This window comes from Marmota marmota, unplaced genomic scaffold, assembly GCF_001458135.2.
Source record: "Marmota marmota marmota unplaced genomic scaffold, marMar, whole genome shotgun sequence".
In the NCBI taxonomy this organism is placed as follows: Eukaryota; Metazoa; Chordata; class Mammalia; order Rodentia; family Sciuridae; genus Marmota; species Marmota marmota.
In genome coordinates this window covers 676,558-698,962 of record NW_026000142.1, presented here as the reverse complement: position 1 = coordinate 698,962, position 22,405 = coordinate 676,558, and the positions used below count along the sequence as shown (strand labels likewise).

Below are 22,405 nucleotides of genomic sequence, written 5' to 3'. Positions count from 1 at the left end.
CTGTGTAGTTTGCAAAGCTACTGTGTGGAGCTACAGAGGGAAGAATGGGAGTGCAGTAAAGTGACATGAATCTTGCTGTTCTTAACAAGCTCTCTTAAATAAACCCTCCCTAGGTTGCTGCAAGGATTTGATTAATTTCCAGAGTTTTGAAAATTTTAACTCTGACAATTCTGGCCAGTTTTCTCCTTTGCTGAGGAGAGAATTTTCAGCAATCTTTACCATCTTGGTGGACCCAGTGCAATTTTTAAATATAAATTGGATCATGTTACTTTTCAACTTCAAATGGTTTCCAATGCTCTTAGAATAAAATCCAAACTCCTTGATCCATGAGTATAAAACTAATAGAATTCTGTTTGCATTTCCAGAATTATCCCTAGTCCACTTCCCCTCTTTCAATATACTTCAACTTTATAGAGCTCCTTCATGTTCTTAGGACTGAAGTGTCCCCCAACCCAATGGCCTATCATACATAGAGAATTGGCTTCTGGCCAGTTTGCTAGTCCTCCCCCACCCCCCAGTTGGCCTTATTTTCACCCAAGATTCAACTACATCAGAGAAGAGCCCACTCCCCTGTCAGCCATCATAGGAAAACTGAATTTTATCTCAGAGGCTCTCTGCTCTGAGAGGTCTAAACCCTGTCCATCAGGATGCAGGGTTCTGATTAGCCAGACCTGAGCACCCGTGCCAGGTCTCTTGCCAAGGCAAATGGAAGCACCATATTGCAAGTATGGCAGGGAATGCTGGCCAAGAGAAAGACATGCACATATGGTTGCCAAAGAAGGGTGAATCAATCCTGGGCAGAAACTGCCACCTCCTGCTTCCACTACATTACCTTTGGGTTTGGACTCAAGCTATTTCCTCTGATGAGGGTGCTAAGCACAACTGGCACATGCTCATGTTTTCTCTTCAGATAGACCTATTCTGATCATTCAATCTAAGTAGTTCCCTTTCCTCATTCTTTATTACAATCCTCTTTTTAAATCTTCATAACCTTGAGATCAGATATCAGATTAATTCCCTCAACAAATATTTATTTAGCACCAACTAGTGCCAGATAGTGTACTAGACTTTGTTTATGGTCTTTCATAACACTCTGTTTTATTAACCACTGCATGATTCAATGCCTAGAGCATAAACAAATATTCACTCAATGAATGAATGAATGAAATGGCCCTGATAGTTAAATTGATTCAGTAAGATTTTGAAATATTTAAAATAGAAATAGGAATCTATTATTCTGCCAAACCAGTGTATCTCAATCTTTCCTCATCATCTCACCACTTATTTCAGAAACACTTGGGGACCCCCAATTAAGGTAACCAGGAGAATCTTAATCACCTAAAATCAAACATAAAAACTACATGATACACTAAGAGGAACTGTGAGATGAATGGAAAGTGAGACAATCTCACCACAGAAATTGTTGTAGCATATGAACAAACTTTAAACATGTAAGATTTATTAACAAAGGAATAAAATTTCTACAAAATAATAAGCAATATTACATTTTAATTTGTGAAATGTTAATTCAAATACCATTCCTGACTTTCTCTGACCATTAGATTCTGGCAATTATGTAGCCTCACATGACTTGTCCTATCATAGGACTCACTGCAACACATTTCAGCTACCTGGGGATACTCGGGGGACTCATCAACTCCCATGGCTTCAATGACTACCTATGCTCAGGTGACTCATCAGTCACAGCACCAGCCCACACCTCTATTCCAAACTTCAAATTCATATCTCGACTTTCCTACTTCTCTTATTTTTTTTCAAAGGTACCTAAAGTTCACCTTGCATAAAATTGAACTCATATAGTTTTCTTCAGTCCTGGTTCTAACTCAGCAGTGTCTATCACAACTATAGCACCACTGTTTGACCAAGAAAACCTACGCATCAGAATTGATCCCTTTTTGTTCCTTGACACCATTTCCAAAGTATCAATGTATAAGCAACCACTATTTTACCTCTCAAATAGTTCTCAAATCTCCTACCACTATCATTTCTCCACTTATATCTATGATAACCTTGGTCTATCCATACCCCGTCACTCACCTAATTCATCTATTCTCTACACTACTGTTGGATTACTCACATAAAAATGCAAAATATATGTGACAGAATCTCTACAATTTTTTTAACCAATAAGTTAAGGATTATCAGGCTAAGCAACAATCAAGGGGACATTATTTGAAATTTTCCTCTTCATCAAAATATTAAGTCAGAGGAAAGATCACTTTTTAGGGGGATTTATAGAGACTAAAGTTATTATCAGTGATTTGTAAGATGCAAGCCAATGGTTTCATCCCCAATTCCTCAATATGGCCATTAAAAACCAATGATAACTCCAATTGCATTTTCTAATCCTCAGCACAGCACTTTACTAGAATAGGTGAGTAAAGTTCTTGATTCTCGATCCACAGCTCCTTGTTTGTTGATGGTGCATTACCTTATTCCTGCTCACTTGGGCAACCAGAACACTGATTTCACCTGGCAGGGGCAACAGTTTGTTAAAGCTGTCTCTGTGTCACAGTGGAGTCCTCTGGAGCCTTGATGACCTAGAATGTGACCCTGACACAATACATTTACAACCTACAGCTGATTGCTCCTGGAGAATAGTGAGTGACAATGCCCTAGTTATCTTAGAAAGAAATGAGTTAGAGATCCCTCTTTAAGAAACAAAAGAACCAACATTCTCTGGTAAGTCCCAGAAAGAAGTGGGGGTTCCACTACCAATGACATGACAAAGTATTCTTCTCAACAGAAGGCAAGCTGCTGCACAAAATAAAAACAGCGAATCTTTTTGGATTTTGGAATCAGGTTGAGATCACATTTGTGTGACTTCTGACCAATTAACAGGTAACACAAAAATGTGCCCAGAGCAGAAAAAAAGGAGGTTTTCCTGATGGTCAAGTTTGCAATAAAAGCTTCCCTGCTAGCTGGCCTGATGGCCATGTCAAACAAACAGTGTCCAAGATGCATGCAAGAGACCAACATGGTATGAGGAAGCTCTGTAAAACTATGAACATCAAAGTTACCAGGGGAGACCCTGTGGCACTTAACCATATCACTATCAGTAACTCTTCTTTCTGTGCAAATACCTCCTGGGCTGTTTCTAAAACCAAATATCTGATTATGAACTCAGGTAAGTATGTACCCTGGGCTATCCTGCTTGAAGCAGATGTTATCAGTTCCATAATCTACATTAACACTGGGTTTCCTTTAGAACACTCTAAGAAGTATGATATAAAACAACAAGAGCAAGAACAAGAATATAGGTGAGATTATATGCACACCTATAATCCCAGCTACTTTGCAGGTAAAGGCAAAGCAAGTTCAAGGCCAATCTGGGCAACGTAGTTGTCAGACTCTGTCTCAATGTGAATTTTTTAAATAAAAGAGTGGAGGATAGAGTTCAGTGTTAGAGTGCTTGGTTACCATCATGAGACCCTGGGTTCAATTCCCAGTACCAGGAAAACACAGATACACACACACACACACACACACACAAAAAAAAAAAAACCAAGCTTTTCAGTCTACAAGAGTTAAAGCACTATTTAAATAGGTTGCTCAGTTGGAGTACAGAAGCATAGCCTTATATAGTCATAAGAATTACTTAATAAAATCTTGTTCAGTGTAACCTCTTCTGAAGTAAATTTGACCAGACATTAGGCTCCATTAATGTTTATTTTAAAGATCACTTTTTATTGTAACAAATATAAAGTCATCAATGTCTTACAAATTGTCAAAAATGATTTAAGTACAAAAAAAATACATTAGTAAAACCAAAGTTATATTGTATTATTTGGTACATAATTAATACTGTCAACATGCACACCATATGCCAGAAAAGCTCATGCATTATTGGAAGAAAAGACAAATAAGATGCAACTGCTATAACTGTGTGATTATAAATTCATTGCTTCAGTCAGTTTTCTTTCTTCAGGGATACCATTTACCTGCAAGGTGCAAGAATGAATATGAGCATGAGTTAGGCAAGATACAGACACTTTTAGATTCGGGGCAGTGTGCATTATGGCAAGAAGAAATTTTCTATCTTCTTAACATAATTTAAAGTAATTACATTGCATTATTTCTTTGCATTTCATTAAAGAACAATTTCTAAATTAGCCGTCCCCTCCCCTTCTTGGACCAAAGCTGAAATGTTCTGTATTTCTCAAAAGGTATGGCCTGAAAATTCCTCCCACAATAAACAAACAGAAAGAGGTTGCCTGCGGGATATATGACTGTACCTTTTAATCGTGGCTTTTAAAAAATACCATGTGGGTTGGAAGGGCAAGAGAAAATGAGAAAACCTGAAGGGACATCAAACCTAATGGCCTGGGCCTGGGCCAGAAGGCAGTGCTATTGTCAGCTTCTAACTGCTCTATTATCCCAGTTAGTGCTCAAGTCTAGGAATACAACGCCAGCAGCTACTTCACTTCTTAAACTTTAGATGAGAATTTGAAAGAAAACAACAAATTACATGAAACAAGCTTCAAAATCTACTCTCCCCTGATAACTTCCATTTGGTAGCTACAAATAAAATTACTTGCTATCCAAGAGACAAATTTGTGCCTAAATTACCTTCATGGCATAGTGCTTAGAGGTACTTGGAAAAAGACAGTTATTGTTTCATGATAATCATGTACAAATGTAGCTGCCTCATTATGGTAGGATAACCAGGATGAAAGAACAGAAAGACTCAACCACCGTACTCATGAAAGTACATAAACAGCACCGCATCCATGCATTTGCAGACAGAACAGAATAATTTAGAAATAGAAAAACAATTTTTTTTTTCATTTTTATAATGAACAGAATGGGAACAAGGAATGTAACTGTGCCCACTTAGCTCCCCTCTCCAGGAGGCCTGACTCCACTTAGTTACCAATGTGTCAGAGGTAGAAACACAACAATTTTTCATAATTATGCAAAATGCTAAGGTGGCCTCTCTTCTGAAGCACTTAGACACTGGAGCCTCATTGATAAAACAAGAAAACAACCAAGAGGAGACAGTGCATTTCAGTCAATAACATGATCCAAATCGCAGAAAAACATAAGGAAACAAGAAGGTAATTGGTCATGGTGCTAACTAAAAATGAGATCCATGCTTTCTTCACTCAAGCAAAATGCCTGCTCCCCAAAACCTGCTTTAGAAAAATAATTTTGAAAATTAACTTGAACATCCTGAACTCCCCTAGGGCAAAGGCTTTGGCTCTTACCACATTGGCTCTGGCATAAATTCTCCTTGTATTTGGAAAAGTTCCCTATTACTAAAAAGCTAACAAGTCTACTTGCTAAAAATCTATTGTGATTATCAAACTGGTAACGTCTGTGAAAATCATCCCTAATATTATCTACGTAAGCTTTCTACTTCTCCTCATGAGTAAGTAAAATATGGATCTTTAAGATATTTTTATATACTTTTTTTTCTAGTAATTATCTCCCTTTTCCTCACCTGTCTCTGAAATAATCAAGAATCAGAAGACAAATATTTCAGGAGTCATAAAAGTCTATGAGATTAATGAGGAAGAGGTTCTCTTATTCCTATTATAGAAATATTCCTTTAATTTTTTTCTGCTTTTAAAAAATAGCCATGAAATTAATGGTAGTAAGGATTCATTTTTTTCTCTATTTAGGTGACATACATTTATAACCAAGTTTGTTTCTTCATCAATCTCCTGAATGCTTACAAAGTAAGCACCACCACATCAATATATTGAACAGTCTTGTTGGAACATATTAGCATTTAATTAAAACAAGTATCAAAATTGTGGGGAAAAATTCTGATAAACATAATATCATAATTAAAATCTGATGAAAATTTTTATTATACTTGCCTCAAATCTTTGAAAAGTTGTCAAACGAAAATCTCCTTAAATTCCCGAAAGCAGTAATAATAGAGAAGATAATTTCTGAATGAAAACATCCAATACATTTCTACATGTGCCTGAAGTTTTTGAGACTAACTTAATAGTTTCCCTACCACAAAGCCACTATTCATACTTAGAATTCCACACCCAACTTACATTTTTAAAACTTTTCTTGCTTTTCCAAAAGAGCTACAAAGGCATTACTGGTTGCCTGGCAATTAGAACTAGGAATCAACCACTAATTAGAAGACAATCATGAATAAGTTATCTACTTGGTACTGAAATGAATGAAATAATTGGATGTGGAAAATTTTTAGGGACACTTGAAAGACATAAACTTAAAGAAAGCAAGTCTTAGGGAAATAGAATAGTTTAGGGAGAATTGTCCGCCATCTTGTCGTTACTGGTCATGTTATAACAGCTTTCTAAAGCAGCTTTAAAACCAGGACAACCATTTTTCACTTATCCCCCTGAAGCCTCAGTGATTAGTCACAAAGGTTTCCTTTTGTAAGAATCAGTTTCAAGCTGCTCACTTACTGAGACAAATCCCGGATGCATCCAAGCTAAAAATCTTTCATACCAAGGGGAAGAATAGGGTGCTCGGCTGAAGGAAGGGGATTTTATTCAGTCTTCCTTAATTAGACAGGACCTCCATGGATGCTTTTGCTGTAAGATCATTTACTCTGTGTTTATCATTCTGATGCCAATCTATGCAATAATCTAAGCTATTATTCTGAGGTTCTAAGTCTGATTAAGAAATGATACAAGTGTTTTGCCTTACTTGGTGAAGCAAAAACTTCATAAATTATATAGTGCTACAATTATCTTTTAATCTATTAGCTTCATCCACAAACATCTACTTAGTATTTTTAGTACTCACCTGTAGTCTGCTGCTGGGGAATCTGAGTCTGGTGTGGCAAGTTCCTAGAAATGATTAACATTATTGAGTAAAACAGTGTTTGCACACATGTAAATAGAGAGCAGACATATTAGGACAAAAATCTGCAGGAGATAAATTCCCATGTCCTGTAATCCACCATAACTCCTCTCCCACTTCAAGAGTTTATGGATGAGGAAACAGGCCTAAGATGGATAAATGATAGCAATGTTTGATAATATTCATGGAATTTTTACTACATGCTCTAATTTATCTCCTAACAACCCTAAGAGGTAGGTATTGTTATTTTTTCCATTTTACAAATGAAGAAATAGGCTCAGAGGCTCAAGGCCACGTGGCTAGAAAGCAGTGGATAAAGATGTGAACACAGTGATTCCAGAAATTGTGTTCTTAACTTTCATTCTTTCAGATCTAGATCTAGAAACACACACACACACATTCATACATTCATACATCATCCCTGGTCATGTCACAACAGCTTTTTAAAAGCATATTACCACCTTCAATCACTTTTCCCAAAACTGTGCTTTTTTATCCTCATGCCAGGGAATGGCCACACACCCAAACATGTTATTCGAAATGCAGAAGTCATCCTCAACCCTCCCCTCTCGTTCAGTTCCTACATTCAATCACTTGGGATCTTAATACCTTTCTCCTGATCTCAGCTGAATCTCTCCCCTGCTTCCCTATGGCCACTACCAAATTGGTTGAAATCATCACCATTGCTCATGTAAATTCTCACAATCTGTCTGACTTATTTCATTGTTCACATTCCTGCTCCCTATAATCCACTCTGTGTATTGCTGTCAGAATGATCTTCTAAAACACAAATCTGATTTTGTCATTCAAATAACACACATCTCATATTCCTTATATCTACCTGCAAATTGAGTTTCAGGTTTCTTAGTGCAGCCATCAATATTCTGGTCTCTATGAAAAATACTTCATCAGCTTGAAACAGAACAACTAACCACCACAGCCACTACCATGCCCTACACCCAACTAAGTGCACTGATTTGTCTTTGCAAAGTCAACTCAAAATTGGTTACAGCAGACATGTATTACTCTTATGAGTGAAAAATTTCCATAAGGAATGTTATCCAAATATTTATCATATTTTTTTCAATTAAAAAATAACATGCCTCCTCTTCTCTAAGCACCCCACCCCTAATTAGGTTACCATTTAGTAAGCATTCATACACAGGTTTTCATGGTATTTCTCTACATATTTCATCGCCCCAAAGTGCCTAATAAATAAGGATCATTCTATGTAATATCTCCAATAGGAATATGCAAAGTTTTAGTGAAGATGCTTACAAAGACTCACACAATACACGTATTTGTGAGCATGCAGATATATCCACTTGATGTTTCAAATTCGGTTATTTCTACTAGTTTAGGAAAATGTGCAATTTGAGTTCTATGTGGAAGAAACTCCAGGAGCCTGCTCTTGCTGCAGAGTAAGGTTTGATCTAAGCCAGAGAATTTCAGGTTTTTGTTTCTCTTCAGCAGTGGAATTCCTTTTAATTAAAATCCTAAGCAGAACTCTGATGTACAAAGGAGATAAACGTGAGGTTTCTCTGGGCTGAAACAAGGGAGCCAGAATTCCTGCCTGCTTTGTTTCCTTTGCCCTATATGTTGGCCCCTAAAGCCTGTCTAAGAAACCTCCAAGAAACAAAGTTTGCAAATCATTGATCTGAAGCATTTCAGCCAGGCAAATATTATGTTCCAAATATAATGATCTAAAGTGAAAAACGGTGCATGCCAATTAAATAGTGTTTAAACTCTTAATCTAAGTTAATGCCTTTGAGTGATTTTTTTAAAAAATTCAGTTTCATTTTAAATATATTGTTTAAGGAAAAAACAAAATCAATTCTAATTTAAGGAAATTATTTAATAATCTATTCTAATGATGACATTCTTTTTTGCTGTTGTGTATTAACCACACTTATGTTCATGTGGTCTATGGGAGTATTTCTTTTGCTTTGTTCTTCAATATACCACACAATGTATATCGGTTTGGGTCACAAAAGTAAAAAAGATGAAGTTAGAAGCCACAAAAAGGAACTAAGTTCAGATTTAAAGACGGAAAAGCAACCACCTTTACTACCAAAGTCACAGTGCAATTACATGAGCATTGGGGGTTGGGGAGGAGATTCGTAATTGACTGGGCTTATTCTACATTCTAAACTGATAGAGTGCTCCCTCTGCACACCTACACACACCACACATAAGCACTTCTTCACTATCATCTTTAATTCTACCTTGTCCATTAAAGAATTAAACCAACACATTTTTGACAAAGAGGACCAGGAAAGCATAGAACACAGCTATCGAACACAGCTGTGGTTGGTAAACAAAGACACAGGTTTCTTGAAAGCCTAGATTAAGCACACTCCAAACTCAAAATCAGTATTGGAATGACTGGTTGGATCCCCTCTTGTTGGCCCTCCCAAAGTCCTCTTCTGTGGAATTCTGCTTGGAAATCACTCATCAGTCAATCCACGCCCTGTCATTTCTTCTCTAGCTTCCACATTTTCCTCTTCCACAAAACTGCTAAACTTTCTAAATCACAATGGGCTTAGCTAGGTGACAATAAATGGTTGGTTAAGAAAGTGTCATACACAAACTAGCAAGAAATTCAGAAAAGATACCTGAGAAAGTGATTGTGTGTACTACCTTGGTTTGGGGATTTAAAAATATCTGCAGTGTGTGTCACAGTTGGCTATGTTTGCATGATGCACATGCACTCTGAAATTGCAACTGAAACAATAGATGAGTTATATAGCAAAAGTGCTTATGTGTGCAAAAAGGTGCTCAACCAAAAAAATGTTGAGATTCAACTTCCCCGGTCTAAGGTGTGTACATCTAGCTATTTTTGTGGCTGCCCAAACTTGTGACTGCCTGTGAGTCTGAGTGTCAGAGTGTTAATGTATCTATGATGGACATATTCAAAGTGGTGTATTCCACTAAAGAACTGAAGGGAGGTACCTCCAAAGAGCACTGCTTCAGGCATACTGGAAAAATGCCTACGACTAACTCTACTGGAGTTAAGACGCAGAGAATGCAGGAAGAGAGTGGGAGTGTTTCCATCCTTGCTGAAAGCAGGCTGCTACAGTCAATTATACTGGAGAGTGGGGGTTGACTTCAAATAGAGGCCCTATAATCCTTCGGAGAAAAGACCTTTATACAGTCATAAAACTACTTAGAATAATTAAGTTATTAATGGACAAACTGAAAGGTTATAATGTGTAAACCGCAGCATTACGCAGAAAGTTAAGAAAACTAATTCTCGGAATTATTAGCATTAATTATTTTCTAATTTTATTGCCATAATTACATGCATTTAAACAGAAAATTGTGTAAATTAGTCATTGCAAAAAGTTCATTCTTTAAGAAAGCAAAGGTAATAACTTGCAAATTAAGAAATAAGTGATTTGGAGGGAGTACACAATTATTTGTTATTTGTACAATTGTTTCAAGGTAATTTGACATTCTTGGATACCCTGTAGAGTAATTCTATGAGTAAGGTGGATGATTATCAACCAATTACATTGCTACTTGCTCAAAGACTCAAAAGCAAAGTAATTTGCATAAAGCCATAGAATCTATGCCAGACTTGAAAGAAAACGACATTAGTTATGTAGAATACAAAACATTTCTCGTTTGAAATCTTATGAAGACATTTAAAAATGAAAATAGTAATATATTTTAAGAATTTCCCACTATTTAAGGAAAACTTATATTCCTCAAACCTTGATTTTGCCACACACACACACACCAAAAAAAAAAAAAATCTGTAAAAAAGGTGATAAAAAGGTGACTTAGGTCTACAACTACTTTTGTTAAGGAATCAGGTTATTACCTGGAAGATGGAAGGGAGGGAGGAAGATCACAAAGAAACTGTAAACATAATTCTTAATTTCCTTGATTTTAGTTAAAATTAATGTAGTATTCTATATGACATATAAAGGAGAAAGAGACATTCATCTGTTTCTTTTAACTTTCCTCCTGCTTGTATAAAGACAAGCATAAACCTATCACAGCTTTAAATTGAAGCAGTACAAACCTATAGACTCAAAATCCATCAAAGAACATTGCATCTATCCCTTTTAGGGTTTACTCACTGAATTAAAAAAAAAAAATTTAAAATCAATGCCTCTGAAACATCCCTGGTTGCTTGATAATTTTTGTCAACAGGAAATCATTATCTTGCTCCCCTGAAACAGTCTCTTCAACTGATCTCAACTTTTAGTTAAACTTAATTTTTTATTTATGGAATTTTACCATGAATAAAATGTTGGTTCTCATTACCACCAAGGGAAGACATAATGATACAATACTTCAGTAAAAACTAAAATGATTAGTTACTACCTGTAATTAAAAGGCATAATTCTACCTTTATACTTGTTAATTTGCAAAAGATTAGGCACAATCTACCTCCTGTTTTCGAGGGACACCCAATTATCCTGGATTAGGTATTTAATGAATAAGGATGATTTTTGTACAGTCAATTAAAATCTTCCTGGAAAATGTGGGGCACTTTCCCATAATATTCCCATAATATTCACTCACTACATAAGTGTGCTCTATGAAGACACCTCCCACTCAGGAAAAATCTGTTGGTAATGAAGTGGTTAAAAGAAAATAATAATAAGGAGGCAGATTTCCCCCCTAAAAGGCAACATAATTCCTCACATATTTAACAATATCTTATTTTTTAGAATACTGAATATTTGGGATTCTCCACTAATGTCTTTTTCCAAAAGCATAAAATTGCCAACTGACTATACTTCCAGAGTAGTTTTTAGGTTTTCAGGGGATAGCATTTTTTTCTGTCCCATTCAGACACTGTTTTCTAATCAGGGCAATCTCTCACTTGCTCACGATGTTTAGTTCAAGCAATTTAAGGAGGTGTGGAAAAGTCTAGAGACTGATATGCTTAAATCTACAAACAGCCTAAACTTTCTAGACAAAACCTACTGCCCTGCTTCTTGTTCATCCTTCCACACATAGTCCTCAGGGGCATTTAGGAAAAAAAAAAAAAAAAAAGTTCCTCCTTTAAAACTCCAGGTGGAGGTCTGTGAGAAAACAAACACTTCTTCCCACTCTCCCTATACCCCCACCAGAAACACCGGAGGCTCTGGATTTCCAAATCCTAAACTTAAGTCCTTTAAATCAGGGATTCTCTACCTTTTTCCTGTTCTTCCATAACATATACCTCCACTAGATTCCAAATCTCCAAACTCAGGCCCCTGAGATCTGCACTATAGAAGTTTTACAGCAACTGACTTGCAATGGTGGTTTGGGAACAACTACATTAGACTCTCAACTTAAAGATATAAATTTCTATGAGTTGAAATATTTTTTCATTTAAATATTTACAAAGGTTTATCTTGAGGGATATCAAGCAAATCTGTAATAGATTTTTGATGTTAAGCCTTTGGTCACAAACATAATCCGTATCCACAACAATGATTCTTTGGGCAAAGGCAATGTACACTTAAGAATTACTTTACAATGTGATTTCCAGAAATGAATTGTAAATAAGGAGACTGCCAGTGGGGATAAAAAAATTTTTCTACTATCCATAGTAACATTTATTTACTACAAAGATAGCTGCAAAGACAACTTAGTACAGGTGATGCAGAAAGTCTGACCGGATAAGAGGATGCGGACATTCTACAGAACAGCCGGCTGGAGCCTCTAACCACAATCGAGGCCACTCGATACAAGGAAGGTCTAACAAACTGCCCAGACCAGAGAAAAGTAGGGAGATATGATGACTGCTGTGTCCTAGAGAGTATCTTGGAAAAGAAAAATAACAGTAGTGGAAAAACTAGTGAAATCTCAAAAGAAAAGTCTGAATCTAGGTAAGAGTAAAGTACCAATAACAAGTTCTTCGTGGTGATTATCTATGTGCCATGATCTACAAGGTGTTCACAATGGGAGAAACTAGCTGATAGTATTTGAGAAATGTTTGTATTGTCTTTGAAGCTTTCTTGTACCTCTAAAATTAAAAATATATATTAAAGAATAAGTACATTAGCAAAGTAAATTGACCTTATATTTCTAAGACTATGTGATAATTTATAGCCTGTTCATAATTCTTCTGTGATTTGAGAAGCAAAAGGAACACTACAAAATGAAAGCTCTCCTTTCTATGTGCTACATTTTCCAATTCTACCCTAGCTTCCCTTTCTACCACCTCTTTACTCTAAGCTAGATCCGAGATCCCTGAAGTCAATGACCATACTATCTATCCCTGAGTAGAGATCAGGATAGGTAAATAATCTAATCTCAGCACTGACCTAATTTAGTTTTGTCTCTTATCGCTGTCTCAAATAAATCATCTACAAATGATTAAACACTTTTTTTTTGCTGGATAATTCACAGTGCCAATCTGGAGCCCTGTAAAGCATTTTATCAAAAAGGAAAATATTATTATGTAATTGACAACAGTGGCAGCCCCTCATTACACAGCTGTCATGAATTCTCTATACCTCTGATGTGAATCAACTTGTTCAAAATACCAAGCTAACATCTATGTATATTTTATTTTTCCTTTCTTTTTTGCAGTGGTGGGAATTGAACTCAGAGGCCACTGAGATACATTCCTAACTCTTTTTATTTTTTCATTTTCTGAGACAGCATTTTATTGTGTTGCTCAGGCTGACCTTGAACTTGTGATCCTTCTGCCTCAGCCTCCTGAGTAGTGGGATTAACAGGCATGTACCAACTTGTCCAGCTATACTCAACTTTGAATGTTCTTGAGTCTTGCTTAGACACCCACATAAATATTTAGCCATATCCTTACACCAGAATGTTTCTGGTGTCAAGTCTGAAGAATAAACACACAACATCCAGTAGCTGGCCAAGTTATTTAATAATGATAAATTCAGAACACTTAGTATGACTATGTGAATGTGTAAAGATGAAACTCATGCCCTTTTGAGAAAGGGTTAATTAGTAAATACAAGGTAGCATTATCCAAGCACATACCTAGTTATCAGGTACTGTAATGCCTCATCAAATACAATATCTCATTTTAGTTCTGAGAATTCAGTTCCATCCAAATGACCAGAATATTTATATGTCTATTTGATGCTGAAATAAAACTTTTAGAAAAACAGCTATGTTTTTCAGTTGAAGAGTAAAAGTTGAATTTGTGTAAAGGACAGCTATGATGAACCTGATACAACGAGTCCCCTATTATCTGGCATGGTTGGAAAATGAGGTTAATCACATATTCTGGCTTATAGGGAGTTACCATAGAGACCATGCACATATTATCCATTTCCAAGAATAAAAGAAAGATAATATACACTCAAAACTGAAACGACACCGAATGTAATTTAATTTTCCTCTGATGAGTCAGACACACTTGATGATCCTGCAGTACCTCAGAATAATCATTGTGAACATCATCAATTATCTATGTACCCTATTTATATAGAAGTGCTAGTTAATGGAGCTTTTCCATTAGCAGAAATTTGAATAATACAAAGGTTTTCAGAACTTAAAAACACATGTAGGTTGAAATTGTTGCAAATTCAATATAATAACCTATCGCATTTGCAAATAGATCTGATCGACATAATGACAGTATTGATGGGGTTATGGAAGGACCAGGAAGATGCATTTGGTCTTAAACCAGACAGAAAATTTTGCTTGTATATTACAGTAAAACATTGCAAAATTCTAGTCACAGGAATCAAAATAATTTTGATGGAACTATTCTTATTCTCATATATATGGTTAAAAAGGGTAAAATGGTAAAAGTCTTAAATGATATAAGTCTTAAAAAAATGACAAAAGTCTTTTTTCTCCTCCCTTAGAACTTAATTAGCAGTAGAGTTTTAATTACTTACAAACATTTTCAATTCCCCTGCTCATTATAGTAGTTTTGTATTCTATAATTTTAGAGCAATGTTAGCTTAATACCAACCTTGTTTCATGGGTTCACAAAGCACACACAAAACCTGGTTTCCAAGTATATTTGACTGTTTCATTTCCTTTTTTTTTTTTTCTGGTACTGGGGTTTGAACCCAGGGGCATTCAACCACTGAGCCACATCCCCAGCCACCCCACCCTTTTTAAAATTTATTACAGACTGGAATTACAGGTGTGTGCCACCATGTCCAACTGGCCATTTCAATTTTAAAGACTACCTATTAGTATTTCACTGACACTCTAAACAATGTAAGAAATATTAGTCAAAAAAAATAAGGAAAGCTAGTCTCAGCAACTCAGTGAGGTCCTAAGAAACTTAGCAAGAACCTATCTCAAAATAAAAAATGAAAATGGCTGGGGATGTGGCTTAGTGGGTTGGATCCCTGGTATCAAAAAAAAAAAAAAAAAAAAAAAAAAGAACATATTCCTTTCATTTTAAAAATTAATGATAAAGTCGTTCCCAATTTTCATTTCAAAAAGGCATAAGATATGGCTAAGTTGTACATTATTACAATGTTCTTGAAATTTTACTAATGATAATCCGTGACTGATCTTTAGAGAGCATAGAAATCTCTCTCATTCATTCACCACACCTAAATTCTGTGGAACTGAAATACTTAGTTCAACCTGGCATAATGTTTCCAAAAATCCCAGATTTTCTATGTCTAATTTTCCTGCATCGTTGAAAAAAAAAAGACTTGAAGTAATTATTCTCTCTCTCTCTCTCTCTCTCTGTCACACACACACACACACACACACACACACAATCTATCCTTTGCTTATATGACCCCGAGTAAATGATGTTAGAGAACTTTAGGAAGGTATTTATAACATATTTGAATTTCCAAAGTATTTTGAACAAGTTCATCTAGACTGACGGTTTACACTATCCATCTCCATCATTGTTTAATCTTTAAATATTACGTGCATTTTACCTGATTACAAAATAAGCACTCTTGATGGAAAAGGTACCCAGCCTGGTTTCCAGACACATTTTTAAACCATGTTTATTTTCATATTATAATCTAAGGTGTGTGGGTAGTGGGGAGAAAGAGAGAAAGGGAGATCTTTTTTTGCATATACATTCCATTTACCTTGAAAAATAAGGAGGACCTCATAAGTCACCTTTGTGACTTTCAGCACTTTGGGCAATTGAATTCAAGTAATTTAACATATGATTTAAAAAAAATATTCTTAAAAATGAATGATAGCTTGTGCTAGGGTTGTGGCTCAGCAGTAGAGCGCTCACCTAGCACGTGAGAGGCACTGGGTTCAATCCTCAGCACCACATAAAAATAAATAACTAAAATAAAGGTATTGTATCCAACAACAACTAAAAAATAAAAACTTTTAAAATATGATAGCTTTACCCACTATTTTATGTATCAAACTCCAGCTCTGAGACACAGAAAATTCCTCAGCCTCCCTTCCCATATACAGTCCTTTTCACAGTCCTCCGGCAGGTTCTCTGACCAGATCTTCCAAAAGAAGAAAAGGTTTAAGATACTAAAATATGTTTATAGTTCATACTGAAACTGCTCATTTTGATATACAAGCAGACCACACACAAAAAAAAGAAAAAAGAAAAAAAAAAACCCTAAAATCCCTGTATCCTGAAAAAAAAATTTAGATGACATAGGGCTATGATAATAAAAAGAATAAAAAAGATTAACAAAACCAAATAGTTCCAACATTCTAAAAATCCATCAGTTTGCAATGCTTTCATACATGGTTCTCTTTTCATAATTAACTCATTTTTAAGCAAACATATATAATGGTTTATTATCAGTATTAATGTCTTAAACATTAAGGTGAATGTAGTCTTGTTTGGATTACTGAAGAAGAAAAAGAATTTCCTGGAAGTATTTCTACTCTGTTTGTTTCAGGCTAGTAAGAATGCTAGCTACATTATCAATGAACTTTTTGTATTGTCTCTTCCAATTATAAACAAAAGCAAAATCAAGGAAAGCTCTGGTCTTTATAGACATTAGTAAGTATATATGGGCACTTTAGTGGCTCTGGTCTGAGGCAATACTTACTGCTGTGTTTGCATCAGGGGCATATTCGTGCTATCGTAGCTGTCTGTGTGTAGAGGAGGAATGATCTCCCCAGTTACGGGGTGAAACACAGGAAGTGTCGACAGGGGCCATGCTATCTCTCTGTTCTTGGACATATCTCGTAGCTCCTTTGTAGATTTCTGAATAGCACTATGATGGACCAATTGGATGCTATGTCAAAAGAAAAGAAAAACAAACAACAACATATATTTAAAATCACATATTAGCCTGCTACTTCATCAATTTTAAAAAGTTATAAAAATGATTTTTCTTCTAAAATAATAAGACATCATTGTACTTTGGGCATTTTATACATCTCACAAACTTTTAACAGAGCAGAACTGAAAATTACAAACTGATTCTGAAGTAATCTCAAATTAAACTAATCTATGAAGCACTGTGTTCATATTACAGCCCTTAGTAACAAACTAGTTTTCTATTTAGTTTCTACGATTAAGATACAACTACAATAACTTTTATTTTGTGGCTTCTGGTGGGGCATTTATAAATACTCACAGGAGTTTCATTTTATAGTAGGTTATTATTGTAGATTCAGGAAAACTTGTATGAAAGGTCTTTTCATCTGTTCTCTGGTTTATAGAAATGCAGATTGGGAAATCACATAATATAAATGGCAAGTTAATATTCTGAATCTGAAGTATTTTAGGTTTAACTTTTTATCTAGGTAAGCTTAGTTTTCAAACCCTTTTTATGTTTAGTTTCTACCCCTCCTAAATATCTCTATTTAGAAAGCAGCTTTCACATTCATAAAATAAACTATAAAAGATGATGAATGAAAAAAAAAGCATGACACACATGTATGGAGCATGATGAGCAATGGAGAAGTGGAAAAAATGATAAAGAACAGGAAAGAAGACACTTACTCTGGTGTTTGCATGTTTCTCTTTTCCCTAGAAACAAAACAAAATTTATGAATTAAATAATAGCATTGATATTTGGAACATTAAGACTATATGCTCATGGAATCTTGCATGATGTGGAAATGCTGACAGTGTTACTTTTAAATGCAACCAGGCAGCATTTGCCACCAGGTTTATGATATTACTTGGATGAATACACACACAGCGATGGAATACTGATGAGAAACACACAGAAAATGAAAAAAAAAATGGAGATTAAGAATCAAGCTCTTGATTGAAATAAATTCTATGACATAATGAAATCAGGCTATATGTAAAAAATGGAAGAACTTGTTACTTGCTGCTTTATTAATTTTTTATCCTTTGCTTTGTTACCCTGACTTCCAGATAATCTCAGGAGGTTACCTTAATTGACATAGATGTCCTGAAAGTACTAACTATTCATGAAGACTCATTACTCAAATTTTAGCTTATTTTTCTTAATTAACTCCTAAACTGTTTTTTTAAAAGATATTTTAAACATTTAGATTGTGACACCCTGTTTGACAGCAGAATGATTTCAAGAATGCTGACCATCACTCTGATCAAACTAAGACAATTCGTTTATTTAAAGTGCAATTACCATGTCAATAGATTCCATAGTCTCTGCTCACAAAAGATGGCTTGTGTAACCAAAGTATCTAGTCTCAATTATTCTTGGGACTGTTTTGCCAGCATGAATTTATATCTAGCCTTAATAATTTTTGAATAAAGTAATTATGGGCCCTAATTTGGTTTACTAGACTCAAAACTATTTTAATTCATTTTAAAGGAATAAAGTACTACAGTTTGACTTGAACACAATTTCAATTCATTTATAAAGTATCATATGAATTAAATGAAACTTTGCTCTTAATGGAATCATCTAGGTTGCTATCTTAGCAGGCTCTCTAATTTTTTTATTAGTGTTTTAAAGTACTCACACGCCTTCCCGTCGGCAGCACATGATATAAGCAAGTATTAGAAAAAGGACCAGTGCTACTGCCGAGGGCACAGCCAGTGTAATTAGGAAATCCGTGTAATAGTCTCTGCTTTTCAAAGAATCAGAAGGGGGTTTGTACTCTCCACCATCAGGCAAAATCCCCTCTCCACGAATCACTTCCTGATAAGTGGACACTTGCTTTGTTTTATCAACCTGATACAAAAGAAGACAATTATACACCAAATTAATAGCTGCAAACATTAATGAGATTTTTAAGATCTAGACACACCAAAACATTCTTTGACAAATTACCTTAAAAAGCCATCTTTTCCAATTATGTTATCACCTTGAATTTCCAATTATTTATTGGAGTCAGGAAGAGATAATGAATGAAAGTAATAAAGGCTTTATCTTGGCCTATTTTCTGCATAATTCTCTCAACATATATACATTTGCCTCACGTGCAGACATACATAATAAGTGTATGTACATGTGTGTGTGATTTTCTGTTTCCTCCAAAGCAGAAGTTCTTTACAGTACTGTGTAAATTTCTTGTTTTCTAGTGACAAACCTCAGTGCAGATGTTAACAAACCACAAAATGGCTGATGAACTGGTATGAAGGTTTAGTTTCTAAGGTCAATCAGTGAAAGAGAGGAAAAGAAAAACAAAAAGGATAGTTTCCCAAACTGTTCTTGATCTTTCTGCAACCCAGCTGACACATTTTTAGAAAAGATAGTTATGGAATATGAAACCCTTCCAATGCTATAGTTTTACTAAATTCTATCCCAGGATCCAAGAAATGCAGACTTGCATTATGTTAATTTACCTCCATGTTAATGAAACTGCTTTCGCAACAGAGTTGTATTTAATGATAGTATGGTTTTTAGTAAAGGATGCTAAAAAGGTACCTGTGTAAAATCTGTTGCAGCATTTGCTACCAGAAAAAAAATGTTGGGGAGAATTATTTATGGCATTACTTAATATCCTCTCCCAAAAGACTCCACTTGAAGAATTTTGTTAATAATGCAATGCTTTATTTCTGCCAAGGAATTGATGTTCTGTGTCCTTCTTAAGAATGGGAACTAAATAACTGATGAATTTCCTTTTTAAAAAAATATTTTTAGTTATACATGGACACAGTATCTTTATTTTTTTAAAATTTATTTTTATGTGGTGCTTAGGATCGAACCCAGTGCCTCACATGTAAGAGGCAAGTGCTCTGCCACTGAGCCACAACCCCAGCCCTGAATTTCCTTTTTTTATCCTGGACATTAGTATACTTGTTTTCAAACATGACTTTACTATCTATTATAAAGTTTAGGTCCCAATATTATCATTTTTTAAATTCTCTATTATATTTATTATATGACTTTTATTTAAGCCTTCTGAAATCTTTTGTGGCATATAAACAACTACATGTAAAATTAAAAAATGAAAATTCCCAACCTTTCCATTATCATAAAAACTAAAATCTTCAGCATAAGTCATTTTTAAGCTTTCAGAAATCAGATAATATTCCTACACAAAGGCTCATGTTACAACCCCAAGTAAAATAGCATTGCTAGGGTCTGCCTCTGACTCTATTGAGAGGAATCTATTTAAGTTATGATAGCAGCTGCTCAGTCCTTCACACCCTTGTATGTTTAGTACCATGACTGAGTTTTACAAACTCAATATTTGCCTCTAATGCACATAAACCATAGCAAGAGAACAATTTAATTTAAGAAGGTAAAGGGCATTATTTCTCTAAGATGCCAAAGACATGAGAAGAGTAGTTCAGGGCAATAGGCCACAGGGAGTGCTAAGTATTGCAACGTGAGTAACATGTTCTCCAGTACTGGAGCCTGGCAAGCTGCCTGCAGTGGGCTCTCTAAGACATGAAGTGACAGTTGTGTTTATGTGTCAATAACTTTGTTCAAATGTCAACTTTAAACTTAGATCTAATTCATTCGCTGCCAATCATAAAGAGCTGATAAAAGTTAAATCTAAAGGTCACAAACAAATTAAGACAACTTTGGTACCTCTCAGCAGGATCACAATATTATATAGAGATATACAAAAAATACAACTAGTATACACATATAAAAGTATTTTATATATATAATAATATATATAGATATATATTTATATATATAAAACTTAACATTTTTCTAAATCTTACAGCATGCAAATTAAAAAGTGGTATAAAATATAAAAATATTTGATGTTTATGAATTTATTCTTAAGAATGTAAGTAGGATACTAACTTTCCTCACTTGGAATTGTTTCTTGAACCTTAAACTTTTCACACAATTTGTGTTTCCAGGACATTGATAGCATAATATTGGCTTATTTTCAGATTTATTATAGTACTCCATTCTCTCCCTCCAAAGTAAGATAGTGGGAGCAAATTTCAGAAGAGACTTTTACACAAACCATGCTGACTCCATAAGCTGTGCTGATTAACAGCAACCTGCAAGTCCAACAGGTTCATTTGGACCACCTGTCAAGCTAATCCAACCTCAGCAACTATTCAAAGGTAAAGTGAGAACAATAGTGGAGATACTCTTTCCTAAATGGAGGCAGTGTCAACGAATTTACCAAATCCTTAAAGTCAAGCAAGTCCATTGCAGTTAACAAAGTAAACACAGGATTTGTTTCTAAAAGCTATTCAGGTTTTAGTCAAACATTACGTCCAGCCACATCCCTCCTAACTAAATTTGCAAAAATAAAAGTAAGCAAAAACTCACCAATGAAATTTTGCACCAGTCAATGTAAAATTGAGTACGAAATTTTTTATCACATGTTATTACAGGCTCCATTTCTTGACTGCATCTCAATTGATTCTGTGGATTTTCAACTTCTCGTAAACAAGAAGAAAATGGGACATCGGCACCAACCATGACATAAACACTGTAAAAATGTGAAACTCTCAAGTTATCCTTTAAGAAAATTGAAAACACTGAAAAACAATCTCCCCTGAAAGCAGGATTTATCCTTTTGAATTGAGGGATTAACTAGAATCATCCCTAAGGTAAGAGCCTAGGCTTTAAAAGCAGTGATTCATGTAGGGGCTTCCTTTCAGTCATTCCTCCATTCAACCAATATTTACTGAATGCCTTGGTGTACCAGATACTCTCTGCATTCTACATTAATTTCCAGAAATTGTATTTCATCCTTTTTATTTCATTCAAAATAGTCATGGTCATATTCTGACTACTATATTTCATAGACTACTTACATTAAAAAATATTCTTAAACTGAATTGTTTAGAAAATTAACTATCACTAAAATAATAAATAATTATAAGTAAAACATTTTACTTGATTTCACTATATATAGTAAGATTGTGAAATGGCATCCCTGGAGATATTAGGCTCCAATCATGCTTTGTTATTCTACTCAACCATCCTGTCCACTTTTACAGTACACAAACCCCTAACACTTGGTCTCTTGTTATGAGACATTCTCTAAATCATTTATCTAAAAACTTAAGAACTGTTGTTTGGTAATTACAAACAAGAAAAACAAAGTTTATATTTTTGGTGTGTATCTTAGAAATGATGACCAAAGAACTCTACTTAAATGACATGATTTCATAATAAAACAGAACGTAGTTAGCAGTAGCACTCAAATAATCTTGGAACAGTTTGAGAATATGGAATCTCACTTGCCATTCAAAGGAAAGAAAAAAAAACAAGAAATTACTCTAAATAAATATTATTTATTTTCTTAATGTTTATAGCTAATTATAAAATGAAATAAAACTATTAAAATTGCAGCTATCCTTTTTGCA

The 22,405-nt window shown here is 34.9% G+C and overlaps 1 protein-coding gene across 8 annotated transcripts in view; it reads right to left on the bottom strand.

Moving 5' to 3' along the window:
• Positions 1-3,671: 3,671 nt before the first annotated feature.
• The window catches only part of Sgce (sarcoglycan epsilon), a 70,153-nt gene continuing 51,419 nt past the window's right edge, over positions 3,672-22,405 (bottom strand). For 2 of the 8 annotated variants that reach the window (XM_048785951.1, XM_048785956.1), the window contains 7 exons: positions 21,360-21,522; positions 18,631-18,842; positions 17,672-17,698; positions 16,770-16,958; positions 6,760-6,803; positions 5,847-5,881; positions 3,672-3,962 (listed from right to left, as the gene is read on the bottom strand). In XM_048785951.1, coding sequence (XP_048641908.1) covers positions 3,912-3,962; positions 5,847-5,881; positions 6,760-6,803; positions 16,770-16,958; positions 17,672-17,698; positions 18,631-18,842; positions 21,360-21,522 — 721 coding nt within the window. In that variant the 3' untranslated portion in view covers positions 3,672-3,911. The remainder of the gene's footprint in view (positions 3,963-5,846; positions 5,882-6,759; positions 6,804-16,769; positions 16,959-17,671; positions 17,699-18,630; positions 18,843-21,359; positions 21,523-22,405) is intronic. The other 6 variants (XM_048785953.1, XM_015488227.1, XM_048785957.1 and 3 more) reach the window with 3 other exon arrangements.